This window comes from Canis lupus, chromosome 13 (assembly GCF_003254725.2).
Source record: "Canis lupus dingo isolate Sandy chromosome 13, ASM325472v2, whole genome shotgun sequence".
Taxonomy (NCBI): Eukaryota; Metazoa; Chordata; class Mammalia; order Carnivora; family Canidae; genus Canis; species Canis lupus.
This window is the reverse complement of record NC_064255.1, coordinates 38,090,188-38,111,089: the sequence shown is the minus strand read 5'-3', so window position 1 is coordinate 38,111,089 and position 20,902 is coordinate 38,090,188. Positions and strand designations below refer to the sequence as shown.

At 55.1% G+C, this 20,902-nt stretch overlaps 1 protein-coding gene across 4 annotated transcripts; it reads right to left on the bottom strand.

Moving 5' to 3' along the window:
- Nucleotides 1–435: 435 nt before the first annotated feature.
- On the bottom strand, nt 436–20,837 carry HSF1 (heat shock transcription factor 1). 4 transcript variants are annotated; one of them, XM_025450733.3, is made up of 14 exons: nt 20,702–20,837; nt 5,652–5,760; nt 5,099–5,235; nt 4,730–4,854; nt 3,635–3,710; nt 3,501–3,562; nt 3,278–3,374; nt 3,049–3,185; nt 2,689–2,964; nt 2,227–2,307; nt 1,282–1,387; nt 1,124–1,189; nt 969–1,041; nt 436–891 (listed from the first exon to the last, which is right to left on the bottom strand). In XM_025450733.3, exons 1-14 carry the CDS (start codon nt 20,816–20,818, stop codon nt 686–688), a joined length of 1,668 nt encoding a protein of 555 aa, XP_025306518.1. In that variant the 5' UTR covers nt 20,819–20,837; the 3' UTR covers nt 436–685. The 4 variants fall into 4 exon arrangements, with proteins under 4 accessions (XP_025306518.1, XP_025306519.1, XP_025306520.1 ...); XM_025450734.3 differs by having other exon boundaries at nt 969–1,038; XM_025450735.3 differs by lacking the exon at nt 2,227–2,307.
- Between the last annotated feature and the right edge of the window lie 65 nt (nt 20,838–20,902).

The following is a 20,902-nucleotide window of genomic DNA, read 5'->3' as shown; positions in this document are numbered from 1 at the left end:
CCTCCTGGTAGCTGTCACCCTGGGCCGTGCTGAGGATGGGGGGTAGGGGACGGACGCCGGGGGCACAGAGCATCAGGTGGGCTGCTCTGGTCTGTTGCCCCCCACCCCTCCCCTGCTCCCAAATCAGCCCAGTGCCTTGAGACCGCGTTAAGAGCAGGGACGGCTGTGCCAGGAAGATACACATGGCGTGCCCGTCCACGCTCTTCACCCCCCCGCCCCGGTCCCCTTGTGGGGAGGGTGTTCCAGCGGGTCCATCCCACTGCCCCCGTCCCATCCTTTAATAAAGAATTGTGAGCCACACGGTTCCTGTGGAGTGAGGTGCGCACAGCTCTGCTCTGGACATCTGCCTTCCCTCCAAGGCGGCCACCACGGCCAAGCCCCCCACCCCCTCCCCACCTGGGGGTGGCGGGAGGAAACACGCGGGAGGCCACAGCGTACAGTCTGTCCTTTATAGGTCTCTGCCAGTCTCGTCCGTCCGTCTGTCCGTGTGTGTGTATATCTCTATTGAAGGGGTGAGGGGGACTCTCGTGTAAAAACCCAAAATCCAATCCTGACTGAATCCCCGCAGTGCTGGTCAGTCCAAGGTGGCTGTAAAGCCTCAAGCCAGCCAGGCACACAGGGCTGTGGCCCTCGCTGCCGACCGGGGTCCACGCCTAGCCCTTGGCCAGCCTTCCTCCTGGGGCCTCTAGGAGACAGTGGGGTCCTTGGCTTTCGGGGGCTCAGAGCCCGTCAGCAGGGAGATGGTGGGGTCATCTGTGTAGTCGTCCCCCTCGGAGAAGTAGGAACCCTCCCCCAGCTCGAAGAGCACGGGCAGGTCGCTGCTTCCCATATCCACGGAGCCCGGGTCCACCAAGAACAGGGGTTGCGCCGTGTAGTGCACCAGCTGCTTCCCTGGGGGTGGGGGCTGGGTCAGGGCACAGGTGTGGGGGGCACGGGCGGGGCGGGCATGGGCTCGGGGCTTGGCTCACCTGAGTCAGGGCTGCTGTTCTCTGCCTCAAGAGGCCTGGGTGGCTCCTGGGGGGAGAGGAGCTCCTGGATCTGCTGGGGAGCAGGGGGCAGAGTGAGGCTCCGGCTTGCCGGCCCACCCCGCCCCAGGCCCCTGCCCCCCTCCCTGCCTACGCACGCTGGCCAGGCTGCTGTCAAGGTCGGGCAGGCTCATGTCGGGCACCGTCACGGAGGGGCTGAACAGCTGCGGGGAGGGAGGGCAGTCAGGCCACACTGGGAGCCCGCAGCCCGCGGGGAGGGGAGGGGAGGGGAGGGGAGGGGAGGGGAGGGACTCACGTCCAGTAGGGCGCTCGTGTCCACGCTGAAGCCGTGGCTCGTCAGCATGGTCTGCAGGTTGTCCAGGTTGGAGTCCATGGCGTCCAGGTGGTCACTGAGCTCCGTCCTAGCCGGAGTGGGTGGGGCAGGTAAAGTGGGGCTCTAGGCACCCCCAGCCGGATGCCTTCCTGCCGGTGCTCACACCCGCCATCCGAGAGGGGCTGCCCGTAGCGACGCCCCACCCTGCCTGGGCTCCCGGGGGGGCCCCGCTGCACAGCGTGTGCGGGAAAAGGGCCAGAGCCTTGGCCACGGCGGGGACGGTAGCTCAGGCCACGCCACCGGCATGTCACCGTGAGGCACAGTAAGGCCTCTGGAGGCACTTCACACAGGGCCAACGTGGCGGTGGGGAGGGGGCAGGAGGGGTTCAGTGTGCAGGACGGGCTGGGGGCAGTTTTCAAGGCTTGACAAGGTCTTGCCTTTCCATTGGAAGGCGGTAGGGACAGGGAGGGGGAACTGCAGCAGGGTGCGGAGGGCTGGTCTGACGTGTGCACGCGTGTGTGTGCCCCCGTGCATGCTGGGAAAGAGGCCTGGGTCAGGAGGCTGTGGCCAAGAAGGCCCTGGGCCACTAGACGGGCGGCCACCAGGCCGACTCTGGGTGGTGTCCTTGGGGCCCCGCCTCACCCCTCCCCGCCCTGCGAGGAAGCCAGTGCACACAGCAGCCAGGGCCTCGGCTGCACCGGTGGCAGCTGCCAGGCTGGGAGGCCCATCCTGGTCAGTCGGCGACCTGGGCCACTGGCTCAGGCCCCAGAGCCTGGGGTGGGGGTTGCCCCCCGCTGCAGAGGGCCCGGCGCCTGTTCACCGGGCAGGGCCGAGTGCTCATGGCCAGGCCAGGGTCTGGTCCGAGGCTGGGGAGGGGCCTGAGCTCTGGCGGAGCCCTCCTCCCTCCCCAGTGGGGACGGCGCTAACCCTGGCTGGACTCGGCCATGCAGAGAGGAGGGGCAGGGGAAGAGGCGGGCGACCCCAGACATCTGTGGAGCGCGAGCCAAACTGCAAGATACAAAGACAAGAGCCCCCCGATTGCAGGTGGGGGCCAGGTGGACTCCGTGCCCCCCCGCCCTTGCTTGCCTGGCCTCTGGGGCAAGCCCCCTGCTGGGCAGCAGGACAGGTGCAGTGGCCTGTTGCAGGAAGGGGTGACAGCAGCAGCCAGAGTGGCTCAGAGAGCAGGTGTCACAGGCCTGCGGGGCCACACCCCCTTGGCTCCTGAGACCCTGGGGACGTGGGCCCAGCAAGCTCTGAGCTCAGGGCCGGGTCTGCTGGTGCGTCCTCCAGCGACCGTGTGCCCGCCGCCTGACGACCACCCTGTAGCAGCCCCTCCAGGACAGTCCCAGCTTCCAGAGGCTGTGGTGGAGGTGGGTGGGGGGCACTCACTTGTCCAGGCAGGCTACGCTGAGGCACTTCTCAGGGGCCGGGGCAGGCGGGGGCGAGGGTGAGGGGCGGCGGCCCCCTGCATCCGTGAGGGGTGTGGTTGGGGCGGCGGGCGCAGGCTCGCTTTCCCGCAGGATGGAGTCAATGAGGGCGGTGGGGGACAGGGGTATCTCCACGACTGAGGACTGGTGTCCAGGACTGGCCTCCTCCACCCGGGGGCTCCGAGGAGGGCTGGGGGGCTCCTCCTTGACGCGTACCACGGGGCTGCTGGACAGTGGCCTGCGTGTGGGGGCGCACACATCAGGAGCTGGCTCTGTGAGCCCACCCCTCTCCCGACGGGTGGGAGGACGACGAGGCCCCCACCTCTCGTCTACGCTTCCGCCCGGGGAGGCCAAGGGACTGCTGGGGGCCAGTTCAGTGATGTCGGAGATGATGGGTCCGGAGCTGGCGACGGCATCTGGGGAGTAGAGGCTGGAGCTGCTGTAGGCCGGGGAAGGAGCCTGCCATCAAAGGGAGGTGACCTATGTGGCAGGAGCCGCAGCGGCGCCTGCCCGCGCCCCCCCGGGCCAGGCCTGCTGCACCCGGTGCTCACCGAGTAGGGGCCCGAGCCGTGAATGTGCTCCAGGGAGTACTGCCGGCCATACTTGGGCATGGAATGTGCCGAACTGCCGTCGTTCAGCATCAGGGGGCTGTGGGGGGAAGGGGCGGGGTCAGGTGCCTCCCCCGGGCCTCGGCCACCCAGGCCTCAGCCAAGAGGACACAGGGTGGCCGGGGGCCCCGAGCTGAGGAGCAGCCCCCCCGCCCCTGGGCCTCACATTTTCCTCTTCACCCCCAGGATCCGGTTCGACTGCACCAAGGAGATGAGGAACTGGATGAGCTACGGGGGAAAGGCACAGTCAGCCCAGCCGAGGACGGGACCTGCAGGCACCCCCCGGGGCCCGCCGCGCACCTTGTTGACGACTTTCTGCTGCTGGGCGTGCTTCTGCCGCAGGCTGGCCACTTCCCGCCACAAGGCCTCGTTCTCGCTGTAACACACCGGGTGCAGTCAGCAGGACTGGGGGGCTCCGCAGACACCCCCCACCGCCCGCAGGTGTGGGTCATGTGTGCGGTGCTCTGCCACAGGGCCAGGGCGGGACAGATAGAGGTACAGGTGGAGGATAGTGAGGCTCCCAAGGAAGGGGCATGTTGGGTGCACCCCAGGATCCTGGAGGAGACCCCTGTGGGGGCACACAACCCGAGTGTCTGCCCCCCTGAACCTGAGGCGAGGAGGGAAGGCCTGGGGTACGGTGCAGCCCAGCTGTTCAGGCTGCAGAGTGGCTGATGGGGGTTGTCGTGGGCCTTTAGGGAGCTCAGGGCCCATCACGGGGCCTGTGAAAGGCTCAGAAGGGGCTTCAAGGGGTATGAGTGCCACTGGAGCACCATCTTCCCAACAGGGATGCACGGGGCTGTGAGCAGGCCTTGCCACGCCTCCTGAATGTCTCACTGACATGGAATTGACCCCCTTGGCCTTGTCCCGAGAGGTACCCACGTTCTGGGAGGCCAAATTCACCTGGCCCCCATTTCCAGGTGCCATAGGGCCACTGGCTTCTGAGGGACCCCATTGGGAGGGTGGTCAGAGCCCAGGAGCTGCTTCTGTGACCCTGGAGTCATGAGGACAGCCACCCTAGGCTGTGGTTGCTGGGGCCCCCGGGGCCCCCAGGGCTGGTGCTTCGATGGGCCGTGGAGACCCAGCAGTGAGGTTGCATGACACAGCGAGTGGGAGGAGCCCAGCTCTGCCCGTTGGGGCAGGAACACTGGGGGGGTGGACCCTGTCTCCCAGAAGGGAGTTCAAGTCCCAATTTAACTACATGTGGAGAGCAGAAGGCCTGGGAGCCTGTGCCACAAACTGTGGGAGGCAGGGCTGGTGGGAGGAGGCCCCAGGACACTGCTGGCTTGCAGGCTTGCACCTTCCTCAGGTCCCCCACCCCCACCCCCCGGCCGGGTCCTCTCGTCCCGCCATCTCCCCTGCCCGGTGGCCCCTCTGCACTCGCTGTAGGGAACCTACTGCTTCATGGCCAGCAGCTTGGAGTCCATGCTCTCCTGCTTCCCCTTCATGAGCTGCACGTCGGTCAGCAGCTTGGTGACACTGTCCTGGCGGATCTTTATGTCCTCGTTCTTCAGTGTGGAGACCTGGGTTCCCGGGAAGAGGGAGGGCCTGGGATGCGGCGCCAAGGCCAAGGGGCTGGTGTCTGGAGAGGGGCCTTCACGTGGTGGCTGCTGGGGTTTGGGCGAGGGGGCCCACGGCGGGCAAGCGGGGGCAGGGGGCCAGCTGCCCTCAGCAGCGACAGGCCCAGCAGGACAGGAAGCGGACGCTGCTGGCCCGCGTGGCCTGGAGGAAGGTCTGAGGAGGCAGAGAGGGAGGCTGGCTACTCACGCTGGTCACTTTCCTCTTGATGTTCTCAAGGAGCTGCTCCTGGCCACGCAGGAAGCACGGGTGCTGGAACTCAGTGTCGTCCCTCTCTGGCTTGACCAAGCCACCCTGCTCAATGTGCACCACCTTCCGGAAGCCGTCTGCATGTGACGGGGTGGGGGCGGCTCTGCCTCAGGGCTGGGGACCAGACCCCGACTACAGCCTGGCCGCTGCCCCGCTGAGGGACGTGGGGAGGACCCCGGGGGGAGGGCCGTGCCCGGCGCGGCTCTGGTCACACCACGGCCCGCGGCGGCTGGTGCTCTCAGTCTAAGGGAGACCCCGCATTCCTGGACCACACGCGGCTGTGTCCGGCTGCGCTCACAAACTCTGCCCGGAGGACCCTGGGTTCAGGCCCACCGGAGCCTGCCCCCCCAGGTGCACAGTCCGCCTCCAGGCCAGCGCAGGTGTCAGAACCCGCAGCCCCATCCTTCACGGGACCGGGCAGCAGGGCTGCAGAGACCCTCAGAGGAGGCGGCCCTCCGTCCCTGCCCCACACGCCCTCCAGGCGGGTACTCACACATGTTGAGCTGGCGCACGAAGCTGGCCATGTTGTTGTGCTTGAAGTACTTCGGCAACACCTCCTTGGCGAACTGTCCCTGGTCGAACACGTGGAAGCTATTCCCACTCTGCTGGGACACAGGGGCGGAGTCACGCGCGGCTGGCCAGGCGGGCACGCCCCCGAGAGGTGGGCAGCTCGGCTCCCGGCCCCTCTGTGCGCGCCCTACAGGAGGCCCTCGTCCCAGTCGGGAAGCCCTGCCCCAGGGGTCAGAGGTTCCCAACACATAGCTTTTCAGACCCAGTCTTTAGGGTAATCAGCAAATTTCCCCCAAGAGCAGCTAAGACCCCAAAGTGAGGCAGCCAAGACAATGGGAGCCTGACGTCATTCATTCTGGAGGGAAACACAGTTGTGCTCAGAACCGCAGGCCCGTCCCTGTGGGCATGAGACGAGAAATGGAGGTCCTGACGGAGTCACCCCACTACTCTTCTTTCATCTCCTTTCTGACCTATGTCCAGGAGCTACCAGGAGGGTCAGGGGCCTGGAGCAGGGACAGGGAGTGCGGAGGGGAGGAGGGGTGGCGGGAGTCTACAAGGTACACCGGCAAGGCTTCCCGTCAGAGAGGGCACTAAGAGTAAGGAGAGCGAGAGGCCAGAGGGCCCCCAGGTGACACGTGCGCGTGTGAGGGGGAGGGAGGAGGAAGGACTCTGAAGACCCCTCCTCCTCCAAAGCAGTGTTAAGGACACTGGCAGAAGTGTTAGGGTGCACTTTTTCAGAACCCTGAAAACCCATCAAGGGATGACAGCAACATGGGGAGCGTTTATTCAAGAGCCGTGGTTCACTCGGTTCACTCGCCACTCGAGGTAACCCCAGTGAGCTGAGTGCTGTGGTATTTTGACTTGCCCCCTCCCCACTTCCTCTGCCAGCAGCTGAGATCACAGAAGCCCAGCTCCCTGGCAGCCGGGGTGACGATGGGGCCGGAGCTCCTTCAACGCCCCACTCCCAGAGATCTGCTATCTTACTGGTCTGACAGCTCCCTGGAGATTCCACTTGCAAAGCTGTCTTTGCTTGATTTGACCCCAAACTCTCCCAGGAGAAAAAGCCTTTTCCCTGGGGATGTTGATACCATCAAGAGCGGATGTAACAACTCTGAGTCTAAGGCAGAGGATAGCAGTTACGGCAAAAACCAGGCTAACCAGGAAACTTAAGAGGAAAAGCTGGGGTTTTGGAAAAACCCCAAATCTTCCTGCAAATCCAGAAGTCACGTGCACGTGCGGGGCCGCATCAAGAATGAGGTAAGGCCTGAAAAGGCCCTAGGTTTGCACACTGGGCTGACTCTGAGGCATCATCAGCAAACAGAGAATGAAGTAGAGGCGTCAACTGCCCGGCTGAGCACTGAAGGCTTACCCTGATAAATTCAGAGCCCCCAGCAAAGAATGGGGCACTTATGGGTTCCAAGCATCAAAGGAAATTTCTGCCCCTTTCTGTACCTGTGAAGCTAACCAAGCAAAGACTTAAGCGGTCACGAACAATGAAGACCATACACTGTCCAGAATTCAGAAAAGTCACTAGACAAACAAATACCGACAGCATAAGAAACAGCAAAAGCAACAGCCCTGGGGAGGAAGGAGAAGCTGATGTTCAGAAACCAACACGTGCCATGTTATATCGACTGAAAGTCCAGTTTTCATTACAGTATGAGACATGCAAAGAAATAAGGCACAGCGTATATGGTGGGGAAAAAAGCAATCAGTTGAAACCATCCCTAAATAAGCTTAGAAGTTGGATTTACTAGACAGAGTTTAAATCAGCTATTTCAAATATGTTAAAAGACTAAAATGAAACCGTATCTAAAGAAATAAGGGAAAGTATGAGAATATCTCCGAGAATAAAGAGTACCAGTAAAGAGCAAAATCATAAAAATGAACCAAATCAGAAATCTAGAGTTAAAAAGTATTACAACTCAGGCCTAAAACTCACTAGAGGGGCTTGAAAGCAGATCTGAGCACAGACAAGGAATCAAACATGACAATGGGTCAATTGAGATTATCCAGCCTGAGGAACAGAAAGAGAAAACAATGAAGAAAAATGCACTCAGAGACTGTGGGATACCACCAAACACCAGCTTAAGCACAATGGGAGTCCCAGCAGGAGAGGACAGAGAATAATGGCTAAAAACTTCCCAAATTTGATGAAAAATGTCAGGAAGCTAAACAAACTCTAAGCAGAATAAACTCAAAGAAATTCACACCTAGATACTTCATAATCAAACAGGATGAAAAGATCCAGAGAGAATTTTCAACGCAAAAAGGGAGAAACAGACTCATTTTGTACAAAGGACCCTTAATAAGATTAACAGTTGATTTCTCATCAGAAACCATGGAGGCCAGAAGGCACTGGGATGGCTGAAAGAAAAAAACCTGTTTACCCAGAATTCTGTATCTGGGAGCAAAGGGAGCAAAACTACTCTTTGTTTTTTTTTTTTTTTTAATTTATTTATTCATGATAGTCACACGGGGGGGGGGGGGGGGGGAGAGAGAGAGAGAGGCAGAGACACAGGCAGAGGGAGAAGCAGGCTCCATGCACTGGGAGCCTGACGTGGGATTCGATCCTAGGTCTCCAGGATCGCCCTGGGCCAAAGGCAGGCGCCAAAGCGCTGCGCCACCCAGGGATCCCAAAACTACTCTTTGAAAAGGAAGGAGCAACTTTGCATTTGGGATGTCAAGTGTGAACCACTCCCAAGTGAAACAAAGCTTATTCAAACCATTTAAAGTCTTGGGACCCCTGAGTGGTCAGTGATTGTCTGCCTTTGGCTCAGGGCATGACCCCAGGGTCCTGGGATCAAGTCCCACATCAGGCTCCCTGCAGGGAGCCTGCTTCTCTCAGTGTCTCTCATGAATAAATAAATAAGATCTTAAAAAAAAAAAAAAAAGTCTCTGGAAATGATCCTAAAGGCATACAACAAATGAAAACATTTATTCAAAAAAACCTACTAAACCTATGCAGGACTAGTGAGCCTGTAGCACCCGAGCTGCAAGCTGCTCCCTCCCCACTCAGTTCACCTTGGTTGATGCTACACTTTGGGAGAGCATGACCAGGAGGGTGGGGGTTCCTCTCCCTTCTGTTTACTTACAGACTTACTGTATCTCACTGAGAGGAGAAGGCCACCAGTATCTCTTATCCTGTCTAACAACAAGGTCAAGAGGCTAAATTCTTGGTGACTGCAACCAAGAGGTGTGTGTGTGGGTGCTTCTCCATTTTGCCCCCATCCATATAATGCAGGCTGTACCCCAGGCACCCCGATTGCCCTCACTCCAGCTAGCATGTAGGGTACAGCATCCATGTTGGGAGAGCCAAGCGAGGAAGACCAGAGCCCACTGCCCTGCCCAGTGCCCAAAATAGTGGCTCAGAGAGTTCTCATGAGGGAGGCAGCCCAAAGGAAAGAAAACTCTGAAGTTCTCCCCAAGCAAACTCAGTTTATGTGAAACCAAAGTGTTAGAAAGTTCAAGCCTAAGGTTGCTCTGGAAAACAACAGCACCTCTAAATTAGGAGTAAAATAAGCTTGAGGGGTGCCTGAGTGGCTCAGTTGGTAGAGGGTCCACCAACTCTTGATTTCAGGTCAGGTCATGATCTGTGGGTTGTAGGATCGAGTCCCATGTCAGGCTCTGTGTTCATCAGGGAGCCTTCTTGAGATCCTCTTTCTCCTTCTCCCTCTGTGCCTCCCCAAATCGTGTGTGCATGCTCTCTCTCCCACTAAATAAATAAGTCTTAAAAAAAAAAAAAAAAAAAAAGGAACAGTAAAAGGCTTAACCAAGGCCAGCTTGCTCACACAGCAAAGACAGCTATCAGCCCGCCCAGGTCAGAACAGACCTCAGACAGAACTTAAAGGCCACCACTGCCTGAATGTAATTAGACCAGACTTCTCAACAATCTGTGCCCTGGGGTACTGTCAAAGCCAACAGAACAATGAGGCAGTAATTACAGAGCCTACAGTCTGGGTGTAACACCCCAAGCCAGTGAACTAACACGGAGAAACAGACCTCACTGACGCAACCTACAAGCCAGCAACCCCCCCCCCCAAAAAAGCACAAGGGTGGGTGGGTGGGGTGGTCATCCAGAAGTACAGCATTACCTACAATATACTTTTTCTTTCTTTCTTTTTTTTCTTTTTATCTTTAAAGCCTTTATTTATTTGAGAGTGAAAGAGAGAAGCAGACTCCCCATTGAGCAGGGAGCCTGATGTGGGGCTCGATCCCAGGACTCCGGGATCATGACCTGAGCCAAAGGCAGACCCTTAACCAACTGGGCCACCCAGGCACCCCTAAAATGTACTTTTTTTCTACAAAATTATGAGACATGTAAAGAAACAGCAAAGTATGATCCATGCACAGGGAAAAGAGAAAAACAGTAACTGCCTGTGACAGACATCACATTTAACCAAGACTTCAAGGAACACATTCAAAATATGTTTAGAGGGACACCTGGGTGGCTCAGTGGTTGAGTGGCTGCCTTCAGCTCAAGGTGTGACACTGGGGCACATGGACACATGGAGCCTGCGTCTCCCTCTGCCTGTGTCTCTGCCTCTCTCTCTCTGTGTCTGTTATGAATAAATAAAATCTTTAAAAAAAAATCTTAAAAAAAAGAAATGCAATTGATTTTGTATTGACCTTGTATCTAATAATCTTGCAAAACTCATTGTTTAGTTCTAAGAGTATATATTTTTTAATTTTTAAATATTAAAAAGAAAAAAATTTAAGAGAGACCATGCATGTGCAAGTGTGTGTGTGTGGGTGTAGGGACAGAGGGGAGAGGAACAGACAATTTTAAGCAGGCTCCCAGCCCAGCCTAGACCCGACACAGGGTTCTATCTCACGACCCTGAGATTATGACATGAGCTGAAATCAGGAGTCAGATGCTTAACCAACTAAGCCACCCAGATACCCCTAGTTCTAGGAGTATTTTTGTAGATTTCTTGGGATTTTCTGTGTAGACAATCGTGCTATTCATGAATAAGACTGGTCTTATTTCTCCCTCTCCAAAACATATTCCTTTAATTTTTCTTTTCTTCAAATACTGGACAGGCCTTCCGGTACAATGTTGACTAGAACTGGTGAGAATAGACATTGTGCCTTATTCTGATCTTAGGGGAAAAACATTCAGGCTCTCCTATCATTAAGTATGATACTAGGTGTAAGTTTCTTTGTAGAGCCTTTTGAATTAGGCTGAATAAGTTCCCCACTATTCTTAGCTTCCAGAGGATATTTTTTTATGAACATATTTTATTTTTTAAAGATTTTATTCATTTGAGACAGAGAGAGAGAGAGAGAGAGAGAGGGAGAGAGAGAGAGATGTAGGAGAAGCAGGCTCCCTGCAGGGAGCCTGATGTGGGATGTGATCCCGGGTCCCCAGAATCACGTCCTGGGCCCAAGGCGGGCACAAAACCACTGAGCCACCCGGGCTGCCCTGAACATCATATTTTGACAAATGTTTTTCCTGCAAATAATATGATTATGTGGTTTTTCTCTTTCAGGCTATTAACACAATGGATTATATTGACTTGATTTTAAAATCTTGAACCACCCTTGACATTACTTTTTTTTAATATATTGCTAGATTTGCTCCTATTTTATAGAAGGCATTTTGAAAGATACTGGTCTGTAGTTTTCTTGGAACTGTTTTTGTCTAACTTTTTAAAAAGTTTATTTAGTTTTAAGTAATCTCTATACCCAACATGGGGCTTGTACCAGGGCTGTTCTTTGTGACCACCAGCATTTAGCAGGTGTGATGGTTTTGGAGAACGTGTTACTAAGGCCACCTAGGGATCTTGCTCTCTAGGATCTCTTGCTCGGAGAGAAGCGGGCTGACCTGCTAAGGGCGGCCTAGGGAGAGGCTTGCGTGGTGAGCAATGCAAGTCTCTTGACAAAAGTTACCTGCCACAAACACTTAAGCAGGTTTCTTTTCTCTAGTTGAGTCTTGAAATGACTGCAACCTCATGAGACCTTGAGTCCACATCAGTCTGTGACTCTCAGGAACAGAGACGTTGTTGTTTTAAGCAGTTACGTTTGGAGATAATGGGTTACACAGCAGTAAGTAACACAACTGCTAAATATCGTGTGTGAGTGTTGTAAAGATTTACTTACTTATTTTAGGGAGGGAGGGGCCAAGGGGGAGGAATCCCAAGCTGACCCCTTGCTGAACACAGAGTCCTATAAAGGCTCAATCTCACAACCCTGAGATCACGACCTGAGCCGAAATCAAGACTCGGACTCTCAACCGAGCCCCCCAGGCGCCCCTTTGTGGTTTTTTAGAAGCTATTGTAAATATTTCCATTTTCAACAATTCATTGCTAGTGTATAGAAGCAGAATTGGTTTTTATATACTACCCTTGAATCCTGTGGCCTCACTAAACTCATTTGTTAGTTCTAGTAACTTCTTTTGGTAGATTCCTTGGGACTTTTTTTTTTTTTAAGATTTTATTCATTTATTCATGAGAGACACAGAGAGAGAGAGAGAGAGAGAGAGAGGCAGAGACACAGGCAGAGGGAGAAGCAGGCTCCATGCGGGGAGCCCGATGTGGGACTCGATCCCAGGGCCCCGGGGTCATGACCTGAGCAGAAGGCAGACACTCAACCACTGAGCCACCCAGGCGTTCCCCTTCCTTGGAAGTTCTTATAAATCTTGGATCTGTGGGTTCACAGCTTTCCAAAAATTTGGATAGTTACATCTAAGCATTCCCTCTTCCTTTATCCTGGGACCTCACTTGTGTGTCAGGCTGTGTGATACTGTCTCCAGGTGGCTCTGCTCAGTGTCCAGTCTGGTTTTCCTGGAAATCACTGCGAACGGTTTCTATAACCATAGAACTCTAGTTCAGTGATCTTTTCTTCTGCAGTATCTAATCTGTTTTTTTTTTTTAAAGATTTTATTTATTTATTCATGACACACACACACACACACACACACACACACACACAGAAAGAGAGGCAGAGACACAGGCAGAGGGAGAAGCAGGCTCCATGCAGGGAGCCCGATGTGGGACTCGATCCCGGGTCTCCAGGATCCCGCCCTAGGCTGAAGGCAGCACCAAACCGCTGGGCCACCGGGGCTGCCCTCTAATCTGCTGTTAATCCCCGACAGTGACTTATACAAATAAATTTTGGATTTTAGAGTAACTTCAGATTTACAGAAAAATTGGGAAGATAGTACAGGGTTCTCACATGCTCTGCAAACCATCAGTATCATTGGGTACTTGTCACAAGTAATGAATCAATATAGAGGTTTTCCCTGCTATCTGAAAGTAGAGTGTTCCTATGAAATCTTTTATAACCCCAATTTTTTTTTTTTTTTTTTAATTTATGATAGTCACAGAGGCAGAGACACAGGCAGAGGGAGAAGCAGGCTCCATTCACCGGGAGCCTGACATGAGATTCGATCCGGGTCTCCAGGATCGCGCTCTGAGCCAAAGGCAGGTGCCAAACCGCTGCGCCACCCAGGGATCCCTAACCCAAATTTTTTAAAGCCGAGAATTAACTGTTTTTTTTTTTTTTTTTTTTTTTAAGATATATTTATTCATTCATGAGAGACATAGAGAGAGAGGCAGAGACACAGGCAGAGGGAGAAGCAGGCTCCATGCAGGGAGCCTGACGTGGGACTCGATCCCGGGTCACGCCCTGAGCCGAAGGCAGACGCTCACAGAGCCACCCAGGTGTCCCAGGAATTACTGTTAATCAATATGGCAAAATATAGAGTATTCCCAGACCCCCAAAAATAATCACTTACGTTTTTCTGATACCTCAGAACACACCTTGCAAATGGATGCACAAAGTAAGTTGATATAAGTCATAGGTACTCAGACACAGCGCACAGCTCTAGCAGTGTGAGGCTGAGATGCTGAGTACAGCCCCTGAGGAAAGAGCCTGGCAGGGCCACCCTTGCCGCGTGGAACGTGCACTGCCTCTACCATGGCTTGCTGCAAAAAATATGCTGAATGCTATTTTCGCTTTTTGTAAAAATGAAAATCCTTTTTGGATTTCTTTTAGTTGGCTGAAACAGGTACTAACGTAGGTCTTCTGTACGAGCAAGATGGCATAACGTGAGCTTTTTAAAAAAAAAGGGTGGATACCCATACGTTATTATTAACTACAGTCCCTATTTTATTCGGATTTCCTTAGTTTTTAGCTGATGCCGCTCTGTCCCAGGACATCATCCAAGGGGTTACATGACATTCAGTTGTTATGTGTCCTTATATTCCTCTTGGCTACGACAACCTCTTAGACTTTCCTGGTTCTTTTGACCTTGAGTTTTGAGGAGCACTGGTCTGGTATTTTGTAGAATGTTCCTCAACCTGGATTTGTCCTGTGTCTTTTCCTCTTGACCAGGTGAGGTTATGTAAGTTTTTGGAGGGGAAGACCACAGACGGTAAGTGCCCTCGCCGTGTCACGGCAGGATGCACACTACGAGGCCCCGTCAGGGGTCTCCGCTGTCGTCGCCCCTACCCGTTCCCACTCTGCGTTTCTCGGAACAAAGTCACTACGTGTAGCCCACACGTACAGGTGGGAAGATACGTGACACCTCCCTGAAGGGGTATCTACACGAACAGTCTGGAATTCTGGGATATGTGTGCCACTGACACTTTATTCTCTGTCCTCCACGTCTGTCTTCATGGATTTGGTTTACTTCTTTGAGCACTCGGAATATTTTTACAGTTGTCTCAGTGTCTTTGTTGGCTAGTTCCCCTCAGCCCTGGGAACACTGCTATGACACTGCCCTTTGTCACAGGACACACGCTCCTGCCAAGTGGCTCCTCTGTTGGTTCTGATAGGGCCCTGGACACGAAGGTCTTTACGTCGTGTCTAGTCGTGTGGTCTTCCTCCCCAGAGTGTTCCGTGGGGATCAGCCTGGTCTTTCAAGGCTTCTCTCTAAACTTGATCACACTGCACTGGGGGCAGACTCTCCTGATTCGGTCCCACTGCCAAGCTGTAGCCTCTGCGGAATGCTCTGCACGTCCAGGTGGCTCCTCCGCTCTGGCTGGGAGAGCTCAGGTGACTCGCCGCCCCGCGTGAGCTCTCCTCAGTAGCTGTTCCTTCTCTAGAAGGTTCTCAGGCTGGCTTCATAGGTCTCCTCCTACGGGCAGGTGAACCAGCACCTGCTGAAGACCCAAATGGGCTCATGCACAGACTCCTGGGGCTCCGTCTCAGTGCAGCTCCCTTCCCTGACCGCACCTTGCAAACTCTAGCTGCCTTAGCTTCTCCAAAGCTGGGCTGTTAGTCTGAAAACCGCCTCCAGGCAGAAAACCTGGGCACCTGTGTGGCTTACCTGTCCTTCCTGTTTTCCAATCCTGAACACTGTTCAAGGGTTAAGCCCACACTGAGTATGTCGCACGAGCCCTGCCTTACGGAGTTTCGAAAGTCTCTGGTGAGACCTTCACAGAACGTGACATTCTATCTCCCTGCCTCATGGTCCAGGACCCTTCCTTCTCTGCTGCCTCTGGGGGATTCCTGGGGGTGCTCTCAGCTTTTCCTCTGGTATAGTGAAAGCCTACAATTAGAAATATGGAGAAGCAGAGAGAAGTGAGTGCCCCACTGCTGGCTGGTGAGTGATGCCCTCATCCCGAGATGCACTTTCTAAAACAAAATTATTCTATGTATCTACTTGACAGTGAGAGAGAGCATGAGCAGGAAGAGAGGCAGCGGGAGAGGGAGAGGCAGCCTTCCCTGCTGAGCAGGGAGCCTGACGTGGGGCCCTATCCCAGGACCCTGGGATCATGACCCAAGCCGAAGGCAGACACTGAACTGACTGAGCCACTCAGGTGTCACCACCCCTCTCCCTTCCCAAGTAAATTCTACACCCAGCATGGGGCTCGAACTCACGGCCTTGAGATCAAGTGTTGCATGCTCTAGCCACCGAGCCAGCCAGGTGCTCCGAGATGCAAGTCTCAATGCCAAGTCGGACTGTAAATTTGGAGTCTCTGACCTTATTTTTGATGGCACTAGGAACAACCTACAATGAATCCCAAATTCTGCAGGCATATATGTTTTTATAGAGAGGGCTTCTGTCTTTGAGTATTTTCTCAAAGGGCTTCATGACCCCAAAGGGTTAACCACCACTGTATTCCATGAGGGGGACCACCTGCACTTTCCAAGTATCTGCCCAGAACACCGTCGTCCCCCAAATGTCCATCCAAAGACTAGTCGGGCGTGATGTGCCCTGGTCCCCTGCATGCAGCAGGAACATGGGCATGAGGAGCAGTAGGCACATGTCTGGAGCCATGTGGCCACAGAAGCAGAGAAATCCAGGCCGCAGAGTGAGGTGACAGGAGGTGTGAGGCTGGTCGAGAAAAGGAGGGTCCTTTAGGTCCTCCTCCTCCACCTGACTTTTGTCCTTGAGTGTAAGACCAGCTGCACCATTACATCCTGTTCTTCCTGCTGAAGTCAGCTTTAGTGAGTCCCAGCAACACAGGCACCAACACGTCCCTCCTACTCTCTGGCCACTGGCCCCTGCACGGATCTCCAGATGAAGGAACACACACGCAGGTTGGTGACTCTGATCACTCCGTGGCCTTCAGGTCAAGAAGGGAGGGGTCTGTGGTGGCAGCTACTGTGCTGCCAGCCCCGGGAAGCATTTGAGGGTTGGCATTCCACCTTTCACTGCCTGTGAAGACAGCACTCCCACCCCATCCAGAGGGAAAGGGAGCCTTACAGCCAGAGCTGCAGGTTCTGGGGTCTATGGAGTGTGAGGCCTCTGGCCCAGCCCCCATGTGATACCTGATGGGAGCTCTTTGTGTGTTCTAGAGTGGGTCCATCCCACTGCCCCCTTCCGGTCCTTTAATAAAGAATTGTGAGCCACACGGGACACCTGCCTTCCCTCCAAGGAGGCCACCACGGTTCAGACCTCCAGCCCCCTCCTGAGACCCTTGTGCCCTGAGTTCCTCCTCCCCACCCCACAGTGTAGAGTCTGTCCTTTACAGGTCTGTGCCAGTCTCATCCGTCCATGTGTGTATTATCTCTACTGAAGGGGTGAGGGGGACTCTCATGTAAAAATCCCAAATCCAGTCCTGACTGAAACCCTGCAGTGCTGGTCGGTCCAGGTGTGGCTAGGGTCTAACTAAGAGAAGCAGGTGGGGGTGGGGCCAGCATCCTGATCCTGGGGGCATGGGTCGGGGTCTCCTGCTGCCGCCAGGAAATACGGAGTGCCTGGCAAGGCAGTCAGGGAGCAACAGCTGGTGGTCATCAGAAAGATAGTGGACTTCAACCTCCAGCTTTCTTTGTGAAGTTTCCTGATGTCTTTGAGATTCAGTGTTCTTTTTTTTTTTTTTTTAATAAAGACTTTACTGGGGATCCCTGGGTGGCGCAGCGGTTTAGCGCCTGCCTTCGGCCCAGGGCGCGATCCTGGAGACCCAGGATCGAGTCCCACGTCCGGCTCCCGGTGCATGGAGCCTGCTTCTCCCTCTGCCTATGTCTCTGCCTCTCTCTCTCTCTTTGTGTGACTATCATAAATGAAAAATAAATAAATAAATAAATAATAAATAAATAAATAAATAAATAAAGACTTTACTTATTTATCCATGAGAGACGGTGGGCGGGGGGGCAGAGGCACAGGCAGAGGGAGAAGCAGGCTCCATGCAGGGAGCCTGACGTGGGACTCGATCCCAGGTCTCCAGGATTACGCCCTGGGCTGAAGGCAGGCGCTAGACGGCCGAGCCACCCGGGCTGCCCGAGGTTCAGTGTTCTTATCTACAAAATGGCCAATTGTCACCTCCTTGGATGGCCCTGGAGGAAAACTGATACACAAGAAGGCTTGGGCTCACGATGCACCTAAGGTCTGAATAAGCACAGCTGGGCTACTGTTTGGCGGCTGTTACTGCAGCCCTGCTCCAGGGAGGCCCTGGGAGCGTCAGGGCCTGCGGCATGCCTCCCGGCCTGCCACTGGGGAGTGGTAACCTGGGGTGCTCCTTCAGCATTTTGGTTCCACTGACATCCCTAAGGGCAGGATCCAGAGGGCCTGTCGGGTCCTCACCTAGACACTCAGTGTCAGGGGAGAAGGAGTGTCCCTGCCTGTCATGGGTACTCTGGAAATGGTCCATGGCCAAATCTGAGTGTATGGGTGCGACCAGAGCAATTCAAGCGGTCTCATGGGGAGCTGATGACCTAACTGCAGGAAGTGCTGTGTCCCTGACTCTCCACCCTGAGACCCAGCCTCTCCAGAGTGACCCTCTGGCCACTGGCACTCGCGAGGGCCACCTGGGACAGGCCCTGGCCTTGCCGACCTCCAGTTCCTAGGTGTCTGCCTCCATACAGTCCTATTAGATCCACTCCTGCTCCTAGAAAGAGCCCTGCACTGATCAGAGCACAGTCCCGCCTCGGGCTCCCCAGCCTCCCCAGTCTTTAGGTGGCCTAAAAAGAAGTGCTTCCTTAAACTGTGCTATCAGGCACCTTCCGGGCTCACCTGGCCTTGATCCCTAGGCCAGACAGGTCTGATTCATGCACAGTCCCCGTGGGGGTGGGAGGCAAGGGGAACAAGCACAGGCTGTAGGTCAGGAGAGCTGTGGCACACCCTTAGGCTGTGTTCCCGGTGGCCAAGTTCACTCCCTGCAGCAGCAGGAGCTGCAGGGTCGCAGGACCTGGGGGTGGGGGGCAGCTGCATCTCTAAAGACCCTTGTTTATCCACCTCAGACTCCATATTCAGTGCGTCTTTAACTGTAGGAGGATTTGACAGTAGGTCAACACAACTGTACGGGGCAGTGACCTGTGGTCTGTCCGTCATGCTTGGCAAAGGAAGCTCAGTGCTGTCCCAACCTGGCCCCACTGGCGAGGGTTTCTGGGGCTAGACCCCATCCCCCACTGTACTCAGCCTGGAGAGTCAGCCACCACACCTTTGACTGCCTGTTGTCCCCTGGGTCAAACATGGTGAGTTTCTCTTGGTAGAACTGTGAGAAAACTTTCAAAACAAAGGGTGGGGGTGGGGGGCACCAAAACCAAGGACATCAGAGCTTCCCAAGGCCTCTGAGAGTCACACTCTGGGCCAAAATTCTGCAGAAGACACTGTGTGGACTTTTTTGATCAAGGCCACAGGTACAGACCATCTCCTGTCTCTGAGCCAGGCAGCTCGGCAGCCCCCCACCCGGCCTGGAAAGGGCTTCCTTCCACTGCTGAGCTACTGTCTGGCTTCTGTATTCATTGTGAGTGCCAGCCCCTACCACTACGTCTTGCCTGACCTGCATACAGACCAGGAAGGTTCACGTACTCATGCTCAGGCTGGTTCCCCATCCCCCTGCCCCTCGACAAACCCACATAGGCAGCCACTGTAAGCAAAGGCTGTCACAAGCCTGATCATTCCTGTTCAAAGGCCTTGCCCAGGATACGGGCTGTGGGTCCTGGAGAGAAAGCTGGGGACGCTTCACCCACATGCCTCACAATCTTTAATCAGAAAAAGCGGGCAGCCCTGGTGGCGCAGCGGTTTAGCACCGCCTGCAGCTCAAGGTGTGATCCTGGAGACCGGGGATCGAGTCCCACATCAGGCTCCCGGCATGGAGCCTGCTTCTCCCTCTGCCTGTGTCTCTGCATCTCTCTCTCTGTGTGTGTGTCTCTCGTGAATAAATAAAAAATCTTCTAAAAAAAAACTTTAAAAAAAAAAATCAGAAAAAGCAAGCAGATTAAAGGGCACCCTAGAAGGTGGGATAGATCACCATAGTAGGATTAGGCTTGGACTATCCCAGGGCATCTCTGATGCCCCTCCTGGATCTGGGTTAAGAGTGTTTCCTTGAAGTTAGAGGAAGGAAAAAGAGGAAGAAGGAAGATAAAGGAAGATACAAATGTGTGGTCACTTCCTTTGGTTAGAAAAATCCGAAGTCTGGAAAGAGGGGATGGCATGCTTCCCCACTTCAGGGTGCTGCCTCTCATCAGGTAGGAAACAGGTAGTGCACTGGGGAATGGAGAGTGCCCACACGCGTATCACTGAAACAGTGTCTCCAATAAGAACATGGCATAATACCTAGTCTCTTTATTTCCCGTCTCTCTCTTTTTTTCTTTTTTTTTTTTTAAGATTTTGTTTATTCACTCAAGAGAGACACAGAGAGAGAGAAAGGCAGAGGCAGAGGCAGAGGGAGAAGCAGGCTCCAAGCAGGGAGCCCGACAAGGGATTCGATCCCAGGACCCCGGGGTCACGCCCTGGGCTGAAGGCAGATGTCAAACTGCTGAGCCACCCAGGGATCCCCTATTCCCAGACAATCTTTAGGCAGAGCAGAGCTCGGGCAAACAGACAAGCCAAGACTTAGCTTCGACCTGAACACTTCTTCATTCCTATGAAGCATTCATTCGTGCTTCAGAGCACGAAAGGGAAGTGCTTAGTAAAGTCAGAAACCCAGCATGTTGGCCCTCGAGGGGTCAAGCATATTTGGAGGCACCCAGAGGCTCTGCGTGACCAGTGTGGCCTCTCTCGGGGTCACCCGTTTGCCGGCCCCGGGGTATGGCTCTGGCCTCCCCGGGACACGACATCACAGCCAGGCTGGGAACAGCAGATTCTGATCTTCAACTCCAGACACACTCTCCAATTTACCTCCGCAAAACCGGAGCTGTCCGGTCTTGCAGGGCCAAACCCTGTAAACAAGCCCGCTGCCAGGCAACTGAAGACAGGGACCTGAATAAAGACGCCCTATGAGGAATGAAAAACAAAGCTGCTCCGGGGAGACCCAGCTCCAGTATCTCTGGCTATGGGTTCGAGATCAACCTGAACTTTGTGACGTTTTACTTTCTGTTTTCGTGGCTCTCCCTTTCGCACCAGAGCGACGACCTCCAGTCCACGCACCGCGTCCTAATTTTCTCCGAAGAGCCGCCGGCCATCCCGCCCTGGAACTCATCTGAGAAAACGGAGAGGGTCCCCTGGGCACGGCGGTGGCCTGCGAGGCCGGGCTCTGTTCTCCGGGCAGACCCACTTCCGCGACGGTCCGACGGGGAGCGAAGGACCTGAGAGGCCTCCCTCCCCGCCGGCGGCCCTCGGCGCGCGGAGCGGCCGACAGCGAGCGCAGGCCCCGGCCCCGCCCCACACCCACCCTCTGGGTACTCGCCCCGGCCCCTCACCGGGCTCCAGCAGATAAGCGCGTCGGTGTCCGGGTCGCTCACGAGGGTCCACAGCTTGGTCAGGAAGGCCGGGACGTTGCTGGGCCCCGCCGCGCCGGGGCCCACGGGCAGATCCATGCCGGGCAAGGCGGGGAGAGGCAGAAGTGACGACCGCGAAACGGGACCGAGGGCCGGGCTAGCGCCGCCGCCGCGCCTGTCGCC

Bases quoted from the DNA above. Each gene is read 5' to 3' on its own strand.
- HSF1 (XM_025450733.3), bottom strand. From the start codon at position 20,818: ATGGATCTGCCCGTGGGCCCCGGCGCGGCGGGGCCCAGCAACGTCCCG. The intron at 3,186-3,277 runs GTGAGCACCGGG...CTTTGATGGCAG, and splicing joins ACGGCTCGGGCCCCTACTCG to GCTCCTTCCCCGGCCTACAG. The intron at 1,042-1,123 runs GTGCGTAGGCAG...CCTGCTCCCCAG, and splicing joins TTGACAGCAGCCTGGCCAGC to CAGATCCAGGAGCTCCTCTC.